The sequence below is a fragment of the Trachemys scripta genome, chromosome 5, assembly GCF_013100865.1.
Source record: "Trachemys scripta elegans isolate TJP31775 chromosome 5, CAS_Tse_1.0, whole genome shotgun sequence".
Taxonomy (NCBI): domain Eukaryota; kingdom Metazoa; phylum Chordata; order Testudines; family Emydidae; genus Trachemys; species Trachemys scripta.
Genome location: NC_048302.1, coordinates 6,955,653 through 6,969,924, shown reverse-complemented (window position 1 = coordinate 6,969,924; position 14,272 = coordinate 6,955,653). Strand labels below are relative to the sequence as shown.

General features: G+C 43.8%; 1 protein-coding gene across 13 annotated transcripts in view; it reads left to right on the top strand.

Moving 5' to 3' along the window:
- Positions 1-14,272, top strand: part of EPHA5 (EPH receptor A5) — a 323,509-nt gene that overhangs the window by 215,362 nt on the left and 93,875 nt on the right. For all 13 annotated transcript variants that reach the window (XM_034771961.1, XM_034771956.1, XM_034771968.1 and 10 more), the window contains 3 exons: positions 2,539-2,606; positions 5,359-5,484; positions 7,090-7,275. In XM_034771961.1, the coding sequence (XP_034627852.1) occupies positions 2,539-2,606; positions 5,359-5,484; positions 7,090-7,275 (380 nt within the window). The remainder of the gene's footprint in view (positions 1-2,538; positions 2,607-5,358; positions 5,485-7,089; positions 7,276-14,272) is intronic.

The window sequence follows — 14,272 nt, the reverse complement described above, 5'->3', positions numbered from 1 at the left end:
GTGCCTCATGCTGCAGCCCCAGCAACAGAGTCAGGGCACCAGAAAAAGCGGCTCCCTGCTGCCCAGGATTCCACATCACAGTGACTCCAACCTGGCTACCAAATTACCCTCTGATTTCAGTGCTAGCTGCCCTCTGCTGGTGACAGTCCCCTGACCGTTGCCATGGTCAGGGCCGGCTCCAGGCACCAGCCCAGGAAGCAGGTGCCTGGGGTGGCCACTGGAAAGGGGTGGCACGTCTGGCTCTTCGGCAGCAGGTCCCTCATTCCCTCTCGGGAATGAAGCGGCGGTGGTAGAGCTGCCGCCGAAGTGCCGCCGATCTCAGCTTCTTCTTTTTTTTCCCGCTTGGGGTGGCAAAAACGCTGGAGCCAGCCCTGGCCATGGTCGTGCTCTGCAGTGTGGGGGTTCGTTGCTTACTGAAGACTCCCCCTGTCACCTGCCAGCCCTACCACCCTCAGCTCACTCCAACCGTAGTCTCTCAGCATCCCTTCCCCCACCCGCTCTATCATCTTCTCTTCTCTGCCTCCCTTTTGTTTCCATGAGCTCTACAGCCTCCTTCCTTCCTTCCCCCACCTCCCAACTCTCCCACTAGCCTCCTTACAATACTCTTAGGCCCTGAGGTGGCGATTGGGTCTGTGGCTTGGACCCTTGCAACCATGTAGACTGACCGGGGGTGTTTCACAGCTGCTGCTTTGCTCTGAGTGCTGGTTTCTTGGCCTGTTAATCTCACTGTGGGTCTCACTAGACTGACTGCGGCCACCCTGTTTCATGTGTCGTGTGCTGGAGGATAGCAGGACTCCCATGTTTCTAAAGCTAAACTGTCTGTTTATGAAGAACCGTTTACAGAGGTCGTCAGGGCGCAGAACATGGATGGTCTGACCTAGAGGTCAGATCCTAAAGTAGAGTCAGGGTCGTGGTCAGGAGTTAGGCCGTAGGCCATAGCTGGAGGCAGAGGCAGAAGCCATGCCTGAGGCTTAAACGGGAGCTAGAAGTCACAAGCCAGAAGGGTCAAAGCTGGAGAGCAAGGAAACAGGAGCAAGAACCAGGCAAGGAGGCAGAAACTTGATCTCAGCAGTCTGGTCGGCATCAGCAGACCAGGCTAGCCACTAGTTGCTCAGACAAGGGGTGGGAAAGGAACAGGAAACTTTATAGCCGGTGGTGTCCAATCAGCAGTCCACTGCTAGTCACCTGACCCTGCTGAGTCAGAGGGTGGAGCCTCTGGCAGTGGGGTGCTAGCTGCAGTTCCCTCATCAAACCTTGCAGAACGGTGGTACAGAGGGTAAGGCTTTTGCTTGGCTCCCACGTGGGTTTGAGACCCAGGGTGCCTGCCAGAGGTGCTACAGCTGCAGTAAGCATGCTGGCCTTGTACATGTAGCCTTCCTTCCTCCTGCAGCCTGTGCTCCACTTTACAGGCAGATTTTTATAGGGAGGATCCACCCACATGGATCAGATCCTGGGTTCATAAGTGATGAGTTTGAAAAATTCTAGTACCATCTAGATACTGTATGGGCCGAATACATCCTGCCATCCACCATGCACCCTTGTGCCCATGTCATGCTCCATTGATTACATCTTCATAACGGGAGCAGCTTAGGTATCCACGTAATCTTAGAGCACTAACACCAGCTAGAGGGAAGGGGAGCAGCACAAGCAAGTGATGGTCATGCCCAGGCAGAAGCATCCAAACACTAATCTCCGAATTTGTGCGGGTAAGATGACTAACATGCAAGAGGGAAATGCATGTATGATGGCGCCCGTGCATAAAGGCTGGAGCTGCCCAGAAAACCCACTAAGTTCTGGGAATGCATGAACCATCTGTGAAGGTTGTGAGCTTTTCCTGGACAAGTCCCATTCACTTTATGCTCCCTCCTTTTGGCTTATCTGTAAGATGCAGATAATGGCAGCTGGTTTCCCTTGTTTGAGATCGAAAAGTGCTGTATAAATGCTAACTAGGACTGTTGTGTTTTATTACATTCCTGCCAGTTGTCTTTCCCCGTTCCTCCTTATCCCTTTCTTTTTAATAATAGCAAAACTAACAATATTTTTGGCTGGGATTTAAAAAACAAGCCAAAGGATTTAGGAGTACACTTCCAATTGAAAGTCAGTGGGCCTTGTAGATGGAGGCAGTGTTGCCTAATGGCTAGTGCACAGCGTTGGGACTCAGGAGAATAGCATTCTATTCCTGGCTCTGCCACTGGTCACTGCTGGGTGACCCTGGGCAAATCATTTCATCACTCCGTGCCTCAGTTTCCCCATCTGTGGCATGGGTATAGTGATGCTGCTCTCCTTTGTAAAGCATTTTGAGATCTACTGCTGATAAGAGCCAGCGAGGGTCCCTCTTATAAATTCAAAAAACCTCCTTCTCAATAAATAAAAGACAAAGGGGGATGTTTTGATGACATAACATTGGCATCGCATTTCTGCAGCAAGACATAGGTATATTGACTCCCGGTGAATCTGTTCTGGGTTCTTGTGCTTCCTATGATTGACTGAATGCAATGGTTTCTGATATCTGACTGATCGAAGCGTATTCTGTTCCAGGCGATGTGGATACAGCAAAGCTAAACAAGATCCAGAAGAAGAAAAGATGCACTTTCATAATGGCCACAGTAAGTGAAGACTTAAAATACGTATATGCATTTGTGGCTCAGCTTCTATTGCTGGCTTTGCATGGTACTAAGAGTAATGAATAACAACGGAGATTTCTTCAGCAAATGGTCAGTTGGTATCCAGTAGAAAAAAGAGATCAGTTGATTCTGTTATGCAATAAGGCCCCGATCCTGCAAAGACTTAAGAACATCGTTAACTTTATGCATAAAATAGTCCCATTGACTTCAGTGGGAGTACTCGTGTGGAAAGTTAAGCATATGCATAAGTCTTTGCAGGATTGAGGCCCGAATGAGTGATTTAATTATAACTTACCTTTTTAGTCAGTAATAGCTCAACAATTTTATTGCATTCCTCATCCTCTACTACATGACGCACATCATTTTTTAGCTTGCTTGGTTAATCCATTGCAGCCAGACACTTCTGTAGTTTGGAGGAATGAGCACAAGGTTTGGAACCTGAAGATTTTTCTCTTTGCTAAGAACATGGACTTAGCCCATCTCAGCTCTCTGCCTCAGTTTCCTCAGCTGTATAATACTTCTCCTTCCGCACTAGGATGTTGTGAGATTAATTAGTTAACAATTGTAGGTAGACTTGAACATGTGAACTACTATTATAGCCCTTCTATAAATCTAGGGTCAGATTTTACAAAACTTTTGTAAAGTGCTGTGGGATCTGTAGATGAAAAGTGCTTCTGTATAAGAGCTAGGTGTTACTTACCTAAAGCATTTTTACCTTGTCCGCACTGGAGTATATTCAAATCTCTATCACTGCTATTTAATGCAGGCAGCAGGAAGCCAATCAATTCAAGGACTGCATTGTGAACCTCTTACTCAAACGGATGAGTAGTTACTCTGCCAGTAGCTGTAATGCTTCTCAAAGCAAATTTACAATAATCGTAACAATAATTCTTGTGCAAGTACCTTCCCCCTCCTGAGTCCCATGGAAAAAGCCTATTACTGATTTATTATTATTAATTATTATTATTATTACATAGGAGTGCAACCCTGAATATGTGTTATATTGCAAACATGTGATCTGGGCAGTTTTTAATTCATGATAATGCTATTTGAACTAATGAAGTTGATTAGGTGATAGGTATAATTCATTGCAGTTCCTCAGCCTGAGGGTGATGGTTCCTTTGGGCCAGATTTTCAAATGGACTCAGCACACAGCAACACCTGTTGTTCTCAATTAGAGAGGAGATTTTCAAAGATTAGGAGCACAAATCACTTAGGGGAAAAAATCTCCCCCCATGTGTCTAAATGGGAACTGAGCTCTTTTGAAAATCTGGTCCTTCGTATTTCTTCCCTGCTGGCCTTTCACATTCAGTCCGCCTTTCCCCTGGCTGGGTTGTCCACCTAGGCGATCTTCTCTCTATGGTCCTTATTCCATAACATTGAGCACCTCACAGACTTTTAATGTCATAGCATAACTGTGAGGTGGGGCAGGATTATCAAGTTTTACAGATGGGGATCTGAGAATAAGATCCAGTTTTGTAAAGGTAATTATGCATTGATGTGCTCAGCGTTGCAATGCCTAAAGGATTTAGGAACCTACATTTCATTTTTCAAAAGTGATTTAAGCCCTTCGGAGTCTAAATGCCATAGACTGTCAATGGGATGTTGGCTCCTGAAGGGCTAAACTCCTTTTGAAAATGAGAGTCAGGCTCCTAAATCAGTTAGATTTTGCAACACTGAGTGCAGCGGTGCCTAAATACTTTAAAAAATCTGTTGTATGCAGGGCCGCCCGGGGGGGGGGGGAAGTGGGGCAATTTGCCCTGGGCCCTGCAGTGGCACCGCAAGCCCTGGCCCGGCGGCGGTCCGGGTCTTTGGCAGTATTTTGGCGGCGGGGGGGGGCCTTCAGTGGCTCCAGGTGAATGGCGGCATTTTGGCGGTGGGGGGCCCTTTAGTCACTCCGGGTCTTCAGCGGCGGGTCCTTCTGCTGCCGAAGACGTGGAGCGACTAAAGGGCCCCCCACCGCTGAAATGCTGCCGAACACCCGGTGCGCCGCTGGGTGAGTATAAGCGCCACAGCTCCCCCGTTTTGTCCCAGGGCCCCTGAATCCACTGGGTGGCCTTGGTTGTATGCAGTGTTGCTGTAGCCATGTTGGTCCCAGGATATTAGAGAAACAGGGAGGGTGAGATAATATCTTTTATTGGACCAACTTCTGTTGGTGAGAGAGACAAGCTTTCAAGCTCGCACAGAGCTCTCCTTCAGGTGTGGGAGAAGACCCGAAGAGCTCTGTGAAACCTTGAAAACTTGATGCTCTCACCAACAGAAATTGGTTCAGTAAAAGATATTAACTCACCCTCCTTGTCTCTTAAAAATCTGGGCCTACATAACTGGCCCAAGTCACACAGGGGTCTGTGGTGGTGCAGGGGAATGAACTGAGATCTACTAACCCAGGCTAACACTCTAACTACTGTCTCTGGCCAACACTTATATAGCCTATACGTCTATATATCATTTTAGCTGAATATCACCCCAGTGGTTTTGAATGTAATAAGGAAATTTATGTGTGTACCGTATTCTTCTTAAATAATACAATGTAACATTTTTCCAGCAGTGCTTACCTGCCTTGCATTTCAAGATACAAAGTATTTAAAAAGTGTTCAGCTATTAATTTTTGCATGAAAATCGGTTTTCCTCGACAGTGTTCTCTGGTGTGAGTAAAGTCGGCACAAGAGACAAGCTTAGTATTATCCTCACCCATCACTACATGTGCCATTTAAATTTTAATTTATGTTTACAGTTAAATTGCCCGGAGTAAGGACTTATATTGACCCACATACCTATGAAGACCCCAATCAAGCCGTCCATGAATTTGCCAAGGAAATTGAAGCTTCATGCATAACAATTGAAAGAGTTATCGGAGCCGGTATGGAGCTATGTTTAATGACCATCTTCTATCTGCCATTAACATCCTGGAGGAGCTTATCACATTGCTGTTCAAAATCACAGAACAGGCCGGTCAAATATTTGTATTGTGTATGCCCACTGTGAGTGGTTACCTTAGTATACAGTATTTGTGAGACCGCAATTGGAATACCATGTCCAGTTCTGGGGTCCACACTTTAAAAAGGTTGTTGAAAAATTGGAACGGATTCAGAGAAGAACTTTGAGAATGAATTGTGGTGCAGAAAACACACCTTCCAATGTTGTTTGCTGCATTGCTGTAGGCATATTGATCCCAGGATATGAGAGAGACAAGATAGGTGAGGTGTTTGTTTTTTTTTCTATCATTTTTTATGTGAGTTCATCTGAGAGCATAGTGATTGAAAAGACAAAGACGCCCTGTCACCCCTGGGCAAACACTTTTCACAAAGCTCCATATCTTATATTTCAGTATACATCTTCAAAGGAAACCTGCACAATACCTCAAAAAGACAGGCCTGGGAACTTAATTTCATAACTCTGCTAGACACCAAAGACCACGGACTTAACGGGGACACTGGTTTTATGTCTCATGACAACAATTTGTAACACACCAGACTGCCCGCTACGCTTAACTGCCCACTTCAAATCATTTATGTATAACAATCTAACCCTCAAATGTCCACTTCCTTTCTGGTGACCACCTACAACATGTTACCCTTATGCTTAACAATCTATTCCAAGTTGTATTTAGCTCAGACATTCTGATTTCCTTCCCCAGACCTGAAGATCTCAGTGAAGCACTAAAGCTGTACTTTCCACCAACAGAAGTTGGTCTGTTAAAAGATATTACCTGACCGCAACTGCCTTGCCTCACACCTTACAATGAAGACTAAAGGAGCTCTGTCTGTTTAACTTACCAGAGACAGGGTTCAGAGGTGACTTGATCATGGTCTATAATTACCTACACAGGAAGATCATAGATCATAGACTCATAGGACTGGAAGGGACTTTGAGCAGTCATTTAGTCCAGTCCCCTGAATTCCTGGCAGGACTAAGTATTATCTAGACCATCCCTGACAGGTGTTTGTCTAACCTGCTCTTAAAAATCTTCAATGATGGAGATTCCACAACCGCCCTAGGCAATTTATTCCAGTGATGTCTGATACTAGAGGGTTCTTTAATCTAACAGACAAAGGCATAACCTGATCCAATGGCTGGAAGTTGACGTTAGGAAAATTCAGTTTGGAAGTAAGGCAGCTTTTTTAGTGTGAGGGTCATTAACCATTGGAACAACTTACCTAGGAATGTGGTAGATTCTCCATCACTTGGAGTCTGTGAAACTAGGCTAGGTGTCTTTCTAAAAGATATACTCATGTTCAGCCACAAGATTCTGGCCTCTAGAACAATTCTGAGGGCATGAAATTCTATGGCTTGTGTTACTCAGGCGGTCAGACTAGATAATTGTAGTTGTCCCTTCTTGTGTTACTATGTATGTCATCCTTGTTTATCATTAACCATCATTTATTGTTACTAATGTACTGAAATGTCCATAAATGTGCAAGGCGCTTTTCAGACATACACTAATTATTTACTTTGTTCTCTTCAGGTGAATTTGGGGAAGTTTGTAGTGGGCGTCTGAAACTGCCTGGAAAACGCGAGTTTCCAGTGGCCATAAAAACCCTCAAAGTGGGCTACACTGAAAAGCAAAGACGAGATTTCCTGGGGGAAGCAAGCATCATGGGACAGTTTGACCATCCCAATATCATTCACTTGGAAGGTGTTGTCACAAAAAGTATGTACCCGCTGCTGTAGACTTCGGCTCATTGATGAAGCAAATGGGTTGATATTAGTTATAACCCTTGGAGTCAGGAGAACTTGTTGAACTTTAAAATAAAGGTTGCTAAACTTGTCATCTCTCACAAAAACAGCCAGGAAGGAACATTGTAGTTACTAAAACTACAAACTAAAAAATGCACAATGTGCTCCATTGTGTTAGGTACTGTACACACACAATGAGAGGTATTCCCAATCCTGAAGAGTTTACAAGCTATTTAGACAAGACAAAGCATAAGGAGGTGAAGTGACTTGCCCAAGGTCATCCAGCCAGTTAGTGACCAGAGCTGGGAAAAGAACACAGGTCTTCTAAGTTGTAGTGTTTCAGGAAAGTTATCATGATTGGATTAGCTGGGTTACCCAGAACACTATGGGATGGTGCCATGCTCCACCTTTCCCTTCCTTCCTCCCACTCTGTTGTGATGCAGTTAAATAATGCAGCAAGTTCCCAGCCTGCAGTGCTGTGAGTAGACTTATTTTTGTTGCACTGAGTGGCCCTTTTACTGGGGATAAAAGATGCCAGTAGGAGCTCTGGTAGCAGGGGAGTGGGGCAGAAGCACATCAGAACTGGGTAGGACTCTGAATAACCTTAACTAATGGCATGTCTTCATTATAATCAGAACCGTACCACTGGAGCTGCTTTAGTTGGGAATTGGTCCTGCTTTGACCAGGGAGTTGGACTAAATGACCTCCTGAGGTCCCTTCCAACCCTGACATTCTATGATTCTATGAGCACAGACTGGTCACTCGAATACATAGCCAGGATCCCAAGTGGGCTTATACAACCTGTGCTACGACCTGGCTTCACTGCTGTTGTTACTCAAGCTACCGCCATCAAAGCTAGCTCAGGTGTGTCTACACATGCTGCAGTCACACCTCTGATAGCAATGTAGATATACTGTAACACAAGCTCCCTCTAGAACTGCTAGCAGTGCCAGGAGTAATAGAAATCCACCTTACTGGGAGCAGGAGTGTGTGGGTTTCCTGGGGAAAGGTTGATTGTCAAATCATTGACTATAATCCCAGTACCGATGCCCCTGGAGTGTAACTGGTCGGTTAGCAAAATAACCTTAAATAATGTCTTCAGACCAGTTTTGTTCCAGACTCCAGATTTTAAGATGGGCTGAATGGATGAGACCTCTGAGCTTGAACAACCAGCCCATATAGGAGCTGTAGAGACACACAAAAGAGTTGTGCTTGTTTGTCTTTTGCAAATATCAGGAAGATGTTACATTTTTATTGGCTTTTCACTCCAAAACAGCTTGAATGGTTTGCTGCAGACAAATTGTTTCTGGTCTGAAAAGAAGCATGGACATTTTCAAGTCCAAACAAAGTTTTGTAACAAAACTGAGATTATAGGGTTAAAGATCCCCCAGCTGGTCCAAACCAGCTTTATCTGGCGCTTTGCAGATTTACAATAGTGGAGGGTCAGGCATCCAGTTTTAATCATTTGCAGGATTTTTTGGCTGTTTCCAGCAAAAATTGAGCTTCATTAAAGGAAGCTATTTGTAGCCTTTTTGTTTGTTGCAAAGGACTTTAACAATATTAACCTATTTAGTTTTAACTCAGCCTTGCAGAAAAAAAAAATTCTTCAGCTGAGAAATGCCCACTTTAGTCTACCCACCTTAATGAGGGTTAACTTCAAAGGTTGGTTGGAAAGATTTAGGGGAAAAAATAAAATAATGAAAAATATCCTCTGGCTTTGGGGGTACCCACAGCCTGCACTTGCATGTGCAAATCAGGTAGTTTGGGGTCTAACCTAACCCTCCCAATTTACCCATTCCATTTCTGAGTTTTGCCTATAGAAAAATTTAGATAGGAAAAATAATAGGCACCATGTTTTACTCTTCTTTATATTAATATTTACAAAGTATATAACTAGTACAATGAACGGTAACTTTTAAATATATCACTTAAGAGCTAAAATCCAATGAACAATTTTATCTAACTAACCATAGAATACATGGTTGTGAGACGTAGTGTAGAGGTTTTATTGGTATGAACCTGGGATGAGAAGCCTTGTGTCTTAGGTACCATGAGTTCAACAGAGCAAGAGAACATCAAACACTCTCAGCGTTAACCTTACATAGCCTTTCTAGGCATAAAACCAACATGATGAGAATACCTAACTCTTATGTAGCACTTTCGTCAGTACAAAGGAGGTCAGTATCATTATTACAAATGGGGAAACTGAGGCAGAGAGCCGTTAAAGTGGCTAGCCCAAAGTCACTGACCAAGCTGGGAACAGAACCACAGTCTCAGGCCAATGCATGATCTGCCAGGTCATATGAACTCTATGACCCTTCTGTGGTTCTTGGTGGAAAAATCTTTTGTCTAGCCCTACAGGGATGTGTAATATTGGACTTTAATCATAGAATCATAGAATATCAGGGTTGGAAGGGACCTCAGGAGGTCATCTAGTCCAATCCGCTGCTCAAAGCAGGACCAATCCACAACTAAATCAAACTGTGACATTTTTTTGGCCTGATCCAGGCCTGAGTCTTGTGCATCCTGGGCCTTGGATAGGTGTTACTTGTGGGTCAGAATTCCACATTTAGAGAAGGAGGGTTGTTTTTTCTTAGCGCAATGCTGTTTGAGGGTCTGACCCAAAGTCATTGAAATCTGCACAAATCTTTCCATTGACTTCAAATCCTTGAAGCTGCTCAGGGGATTGGATGTGAGATTAAATCTCAGGGAGAGGGATTGGGGGACAGGTAATGCAGCCATAGGCAAGTTATCGTGTGTTCACCAATCTCCTGACTGCAGATCTATCGGCCTCCATCTATATGGTACTTATATCAGTTACATCATATATTATAATTCATATGAGAGTAAGAAAATCACAACTAAATAAGCGGAAAATACTAGCCCTGCCCGCTCCACCTCTGAACTTCTTTAACTTTGTCTTGTTTGTTTCTGACACTGACACATACCATACAACCAATAGCATCCCTTCGTATGCCATATAGCTTAGAAAAGAAGTTGTCTGAACTAAAAATTGCTTTAAAAAAATTGTTTAAAAATTGCTTTAGAAGAGTCAGCTGATCTTGGTCAACCCTGGTCTATTTCCGTTGCTGTGTTCCCAAACCCCAAAATTTTCAAGAGCTGGAGGAAAAATAATTAATTTAAATTCAAAATCAAAATGTAATCTAAATTGAAGTAATGTAAAACCATGTTTACCTCCTCTTTCAATAGTCCATCCAAAACTGTAGCCACTGACCCCTTTCTTGATCTTTATCAGGCTAAAATTCCATTTTGAAAGAAAACCAGATCTTTAAATATAAACAACAAACCCCAACAAAGTCCTGGATTGTTTACATAATTAGCACACAGTCATCTGAAAAATAGAGTGAATGCTGGATAATAAATATGGGGAGATTTTTCAGATCTGCCTAAGGGATTTAGGAGCCCAAGCCCTATTGGGAGTCAGTGAGAGGCCCTGAATCCTGTAAGTGCCTAGCTAAATCAACCGAGTGACATTTTACCCTGTGCAAATGTGAGGGAGGCAGGAGGCATGGTTAGGTGTTAGCCTGGGACTGGGGGACCTGCATTCCATTCTGTGTTCTATCAAGGCTTTCTGTGTGCCCTTGCATAAGTCACATTGTTTCTCGGCGCCTCACTTTCTCATCAGTAAAAATTCTCTGAAGGGTTCAATTCCCTACTTTGCCACAGGCTTCTCACTTAGTCTCTCGGTGCCACAAAGAGACAAGTCCACTTCACAAAGCTGATCAGGGCCTGAGCTACATTCGTGCCCCTTCTCACTGATCTACCATTTGTGTAAATGACTAGGGTGGCCAGATGTCCTGATTGTATAGGGACAGTCCCGATTTTTGGGTCTTTTTCTTATCTAGGCTCCTATGACTTCCCACCCCCCCGTCCCTGTGCCGGCACTTGTTGAATCTCACTCTGTTTGTCATTTTAGTTTCATGCTGGCTGGTATGATGCTAATTTATTCTACAATTACTCTCAATTTGCAGCACACTGATAATGAAACATAAGTGGTAGGAAATCTTCTAATTGAGACTGAAGTTGGGAGCCTGAAGTAGTACTCAGTGTGGTGTCAGATTGAGTTGCTATCCTTCCTCTAACACTCCCTGTTAGTGTCAGAGATAAGGGACCCAACTTTACAGTCCTTTGCAATCTGTCCTTAAACGGGGCACACCATAAATGCAGCGATGTCTGCAGAGATTTTATGACTGAAGAGCCTGTCTTTTACCTTCAATTACTCATTTATGATGCACAGAGACATCTTGCTATAATACACGCACCGCAGGGGCTTTGGGGAGTTTCACGGGCTCTTTTTATTTAAAAGACTGACTTTTTTTCACATTAAAAACCAACAACCTTTCAAAGAATAGCAAAATGGGAATATACCAGGCCCTGAGCAAGCCTTAACTTGTCTGGAAGAAAGAAACCCCAGCCCTGGTCCTGCAAGGTGCTGAGTACTTCGTCTATAGGATGCTGTGCTCTGCCAGCTCTTCCCTGGAAAAAGCACTCTACACTCTTCTGGGCAAAAAAAGCTGCCCCGCTCCTACAGAAGAAGTAGGAGAGCAGAACAGAAATCCAGTTACGTTTGTACAGCTATTTCCAGCAGATGCTGCTATGTCACCAGTGGTACTGATTTAAAGGCGAACAGGCTCAGATCTACATAGGGACTTAGGCATTGTAGAGCTTCCCTCATAACCCTTAGCCCAGTGGTTAGGGTACATGCCTGGGATGTAGGGGGCCCATATCAGTTCCCCATTCTGCCTGATGAGGAGAAGGGATTTGCATAGACATCTCCCCTCTCTGAGGTGAGTGCTCTGACTATGGGGTATTCTGATATGGGACTCCCTCAGTCTCTCTTGTTCAAGCCATCCCACTTTAATTAAAGATTAATTGGGCCAGAGGACAATTGAGGATCGCTCTATAGACCAGTGGTTAGAGCACTCACTGAGAGGTAATCATTTATCATTCACTTCAGGGGTGGTCGACCTGCCAGGTCAGAGGTTTCTCCCAGAAAACAGTCTTAGGGCTTTATAGCGAACTTGGACTCAGGGAAGCCGAACGGGGCCAGTGAATAGGGAGGCCACAGAGCTCTGTTCCAAGTTCAATCACAGACTTGCTATGTGATGTTGGGCAAGTCACTTCACCGATCAATACCTCAGATTCCCCCTTTTGCACACGTAGATTACAATACACACCCTTCTTCCTGAAGCACATAAGATTGACAGAGGACAAACACCAAATGTCGTTACAATGGCGAGAGCGATACCACTGTTGAGGGAGCGGCAGTGGCAAGGGGTTGAGTGGCTCAAGTACTAAAGAGCTGGGTTCTTTTCCTAGTTTTGCCACTGATCATCCAGTGACCACACCTCTGTTTCCTCTCCTGTCCTTATTTGTTTAGATTGTAAGATCTTTTGTGGCAGAGACTATGTTTGTACAAGGTCCTGATCTCACGTAGAGCCCCGAGCTGCCACGGTAATATGAATAATAATACAGCTGCCAAATCTTTAACTCATACAAGGGGGTAACTCCAATGCTCATTAAGAAATTAAAGAAATGCAAACCCACAATGCTCCAGGGTCATATCTGCACGGCACTCAGTGTTTTGATTGATGAATACACAATTATGTTTATTTACAGAGATTATTAAACCATAAATTAGTCAAATTTATTAGTCAATTAACATGACAGGAATGTACAAAGATTAAGATCAACTTAAACAGCAAAATAGGAAATTATTTTAAGAGCAGTTACCTTTATAATCATGTTATGACATGCAGCCGCTGTAGCTGATCATTTCTACGCGAGTCATTGTAATGCAGTTTAGAAATAATTGATGGTTTCTCTTTTGTCTGTGCTTCATGCTAGTTAATGGAAATTGATTTAAATAAAAAATAATTTACATGTTCTTTATAAGATTTCATTGAATTTACAAGGCCTGGAGCAAGCCACACTAATTATTGCTATCTCGTTGTGGCAAGCTAGCGAGAAATTAGATATAAAAACTGAGCAAAAACTATATATAATTACCATTAAAATGACTCGGGCATGAAAATTCATCAAATGGAGTTGGAAAAACATTCTTATTCCTACCAACTGTTGGAGGCCGCTGTCTTTTTGGAACTTTTGTTTGGATCACCTTTTTTCTTACTCCCTGAATTAGGCCATATTTTCAGTACACATATCTGGAGAAAATCCTTCCTTTTTCTGTTACCATATTCAGTAGAGAGTATACTTAATATCCACAGCCAAATTCTGGCTCTAATTGCAACCACAGTAGAGTTCCTGGGTGTAATTGGGTGCACTTCTTTTTAAACATAGAAACTGGTGTACTGAGTCAGCTTGTCCATCCTATAGTCCAGTGTTTCCCAAACTTGGGATGCCGCTTGTTCAGGGAAAGCCCTTGGCGGGCCGGACCGGTTTGTTTACCTGCCGCGTCCGCAGGTTCGGCCGATCGCGGCTCCCACTGGCCACAGTTCGCTGCTCCAGGCCAATGGGGGCTGCTGGAAGCAGCGCGGGACTGAGGGACTGTCTTTAACAGTGGGCAGCACCTGGTATTTCAGAGGAAGGTGTAAAAAAACCAAACAAGCAAACAAAAAACCCTTAGTAGGCAGTTATGATGATCTGCCTTCACTAGTTAGAGATTGGTTTAAACTCTAAAGCGTAGGGTATTCACTTCCAAAGTAATTTTTTAAATGTAGTTCCTATTTTAACTCTGGATATTGTTGTTATCCATAGACGTGTCTAATCCTTCTTTGAATCCCACTAAGTTCCTGGCATCAACATCCTGTGGCAATGAGTTCCATAGGCTAAAAAAATAAAAAAAAATACCTATCTGAAAATAAAAAAAGGGCAACGGGCATTCTAGATACGCATCAATCATGTTTTTCACACTGATTATTGCCTTCACCTGGAGCACTGTTCCACCTGGGCAAAAGAGCTGCAGCATAGCACTGAGCTCTCTGAACCCG